Raw genomic sequence first — 3,586 nt, 5'->3', positions numbered from 1 at the left:
TGAATTCTGAGCTATGAAAGAAGATGCTAGCTTATATGGAATTGACGCCAGAGAGCTAAGTCTAGTCCCTGATTTAGTGTTGCCACCGAAGTTCAAAGTTCCAGACTTCGAGAAATTTGATGGCACCAGTTGTCCTTCTGCACACATTACCATGTTTTACAGAAAAATAAAAGGCTATGTGGGAAACGATCAGCTATTAATTCATTGTTTTCAAGAGAGCCTGACAGGCTCAGCAGTCCGTTGGTACAATCAGTTAAGCCGAGCTCAGATTAAATCCTGGAAGGATTTGGCTAAGGCTTTTCTAGAGCAATATAAGCACGTAAAAGATGTGAGGCCGAATCGAATTCTGTTACAGAGTATGGAAAAAAGATCCAATGAGAGCTTCAGGCAATATGCCCAAAGGTGGAGAGATATGGCTGTACAAGTTCATCCACCATTAGAGGAGGAAGAAACTAATATGTTCTTTGTAAATACTCTGAGGGCCCCATTCTTTGGACATCGTATTGGAAATTCGTCCAAAACTTTTGCTGATATAGTCAACGCAGGAGAAATGATTGAGATGGCGATCAAAAGCGGGAAGCTAGACGGGGGAGAATCTAGCCGAAAGCCTCCAGCAAGAAGGAAGGATAATGAGGTCAGTAATGTGAAGAAATATGATTCTAATAACATTACAGTATCTCAACCACAAGCCACTGTATCGTCAACATTAAATCCTGTCCAGCAAAGGGCGAAAGAACCAAGACAGGAAAGGGAAAGGGTTCAATTTGGCCCTATCCCCATGACCTATAAAGAACTATTCCAGATCCTGTATGATAAACATGTGGTGTCACCTTACCACACTTCTCCAATACAGCCTCCTTACCCAAAATGGTTTGACATCAATGCTCAATGTGAGTATTATGCGGGGGCATCGGGGCATTCAATTGAAAACTGTCCGGCCTTTAAAAAGTTGGTGCATAGATTAAGACAAAGAAATGTCATCAATTTCGGTGACAGTGAGCAACCCAATGTGGCTCAGAACCCACTCCCGAATCATACAGGGACAGGGGTTAATGCTGTTATTGAAGAAAAAGGGAACGGAGTCATTACCAAAGTCAAAGAAGTGAAGTCATCCATGCATTGGGTATGGGGGAAAATGGTCAAAATAGGCTGGTTGACCTTTAATGCTAACGAAAATAAGCATGCTTGCCCCTACCACTGTTGCGAGGATCATGTCATTCAAAACTCTGATGAGTTCAAGGCCTTGGTTCAAAGGCTGATAGATAGTAAAGATATGGAATTTTACCATGAAGCTACGAAAGAGAAAGAGATTGAGATTTGCGCTTCCGAAGGCACATCCAAGGGAGTTTACAATACTAACTGCCCTTTAGTCATCACACCGAAAGCCCAGACTATGGAAAGGTTAATCCCTAAAATAGTGATCACGCCTCCGTCGTCCTTTCCTTATAAGGACAACAAGCAGGTACCTTGGAGGTATGGATGCCAATTAAAGAATGTTGAGAGTTCAGAGGTTGCTAAGGAAGAGGTGGACGAGGTAGGCCATTTCACCAGAAGTGGGAGATGTTATTCTCCCAACCAGACCAGTGAACCCGAGAAAATGACGACCGTTGATAAAGGAAAAAGGGTTGAGATATTATTGAAAAATGATGAGCCGACAATTAATGAGCCTGTAACCGAAAATGATGCTGTAGAGTTTTTAAAATTCTTGAAACATAGCGAATATAGCATTGTTGAACAATTACACAAATTTCCAGCTCGTATCTCAATCCTAGCTTTACTATTAAGCTCTGAGGCACATCGAAACGCCTTGTTGAAAATCTTGAATCAGACTTTCGTACCGAAAGATGTACCAGTGGAAAAAATAGACCGACTGGTTGCAAATATTCAGGCGGATAACTTTATCTCTTTCTCTGATGACGAGATCCTGTCCGGAATGATGGGCAATCCCAAAGCCCTGTACATTACCATCCAATGCAAGGGACATGTGTTATCGCGAGTACTAATTGACAACGGTTCTGCCCTGAATGTGATGCCATTAGTAACCTTGAAGAAACTACCGGTCGATAGTACACACATGAGAAATTGCCAAAGCATCGTTCGAGCTTTTGATAGAACAAAGAAGAAAGTTTAGGGAAGATCGATATTCCTTTAACCATAGGCCCATCAACCTACGAGGTCGAATTCCTTGTAATGGATATAATGCCCTCCTATAACTGTTTGTTAGGAACGCCTTGGATCCACCAGGCAGGAGTCGTTCCATCTACTCTGCATCAAAACTCAAATTTGTAATTGAGGGGAGATTGGTATGCATTAATGCCGAGGAAGATATCATTGCTTCCATATCTACTACCGCTCAATATGTTGAAGTAGATGAAGATGCAGTCGAGTGCACTTTCAGAGTCCTGGAATTTATTAATGCCACATTTGTTGCTGAAAGAAAGAAAATTCCAAAGCCTAGGCTATCAAACTATACCAAAATGGGACTGAAAATGACCCTGGGAAGAGGAGCTAAGGTTGGAAGAGGGCTAGGGAGTCGCTTACAGGGGAATATTAGTCCAGCTTTTCCCGGTTTTAAGCTAGATCGTTTTGGTCTAGGATATCGCCCGACTTTAAAGGAAAAATTGAAAAATGTTCAAAAGTGCCAGGAAAAGAGGAGAGCCAGGTTAGCCAGGGAGGATATTAAGTGGGAGCCTATGATTTTCCCATCGCTGCGTGACACCTTCATATAAGGGGGCCACATGTTTCAGGGGGACCGATCATCTAAAGAGCCTGTTATTGAAAATGCCCTGAGGGATTTGGGTATAAATGTGATATCAGAGGAAGGAATCGAAGACGGAGTGGCTATGGGCATTTACCCCGCACCACCAGGCTTTGTGCTAAACAATTGGACTGCAGAAGAATTATATGTAGTTTACAAAACTATTTCAGAGTAATGCACAAAAACTTTCCCTATTGTCTAAACCCCGGGACAATATGTGATCTTCTGTAAGGGGTTAATCTATCTGCTTTTTTATTTTAATAAATGATGGATTCCTGTTAATTCACGAAATGGCAAACATCATCTATTGCATTTTTTATTTATTTCTTTATTATATATTATTATTTCATTCTATTTTGATATGGGTTAGATCCTCCTGTATTTGTATATGTATATATATCCTCTCGTTTGTTATTCTTTCAGGACCTCTGGTATCAATAGTATGAATACTGATGACTTTGACCCGAAGATAGATTTCGAGCTGCCCATATGTCAAGGGGAAATTGAAGGTTATGATAATGACGAGGGAAGTGACTTACTTTCTGAACTACTAAAAATGGTAGAGAGAGAAGATAAACAAATTCTTCCTCATGAAGATCCCATTGAAATCTTGAATCTGGGATCAGAGGAAAATAAAAAGGAGATAAAAATTGGCACTATCATATCTGCTGAGGGACGACAAAGTCTGATTGAGCTGCTTCTAGAGTACATAGATGTGTTTGCTTGGTCGTATGAGGACATGCCAGGTTTAGACATTGAGTTAGTGGTACATAAATTGCCAATAAAGCCCGAATGTAAACCGGTACAACAAAAGCTCAGAAGGATGCG

The 3,586-nt window shown here is 41.0% G+C and overlaps 1 protein-coding gene across 1 annotated transcript; it reads left to right on the top strand.

Moving 5' to 3' along the window:
- Nucleotides 1-412: 412 nt before the first annotated feature.
- On the top strand, nt 413-2,729 carry LOC120207558. Its single transcript, XM_039206997.1, has 4 exons — nt 413-757; nt 854-1,687; nt 1,829-1,956; nt 2,225-2,729. Exons 1-4 carry the CDS (start codon nt 413-415, stop codon nt 2,727-2,729), a joined length of 1,812 nt encoding a protein of 603 aa, XP_039062928.1.
- The last annotated feature ends 857 nt before the right edge of the window (nt 2,730-3,586 follow it).

Source organism: Hibiscus syriacus, unplaced genomic scaffold (genome assembly GCF_006381635.1).
Source record: "Hibiscus syriacus cultivar Baekdansim isolate YM2019G1 unplaced genomic scaffold, ASM638163v2 tig00000477_pilon, whole genome shotgun sequence".
In the NCBI taxonomy this organism is placed as follows: domain Eukaryota; kingdom Viridiplantae; phylum Streptophyta; class Magnoliopsida; order Malvales; family Malvaceae; genus Hibiscus; species Hibiscus syriacus.
The sequence above is the reverse complement of the archived record's forward strand: the minus strand, read 5'-3'. Positions and strand labels throughout refer to the sequence as shown.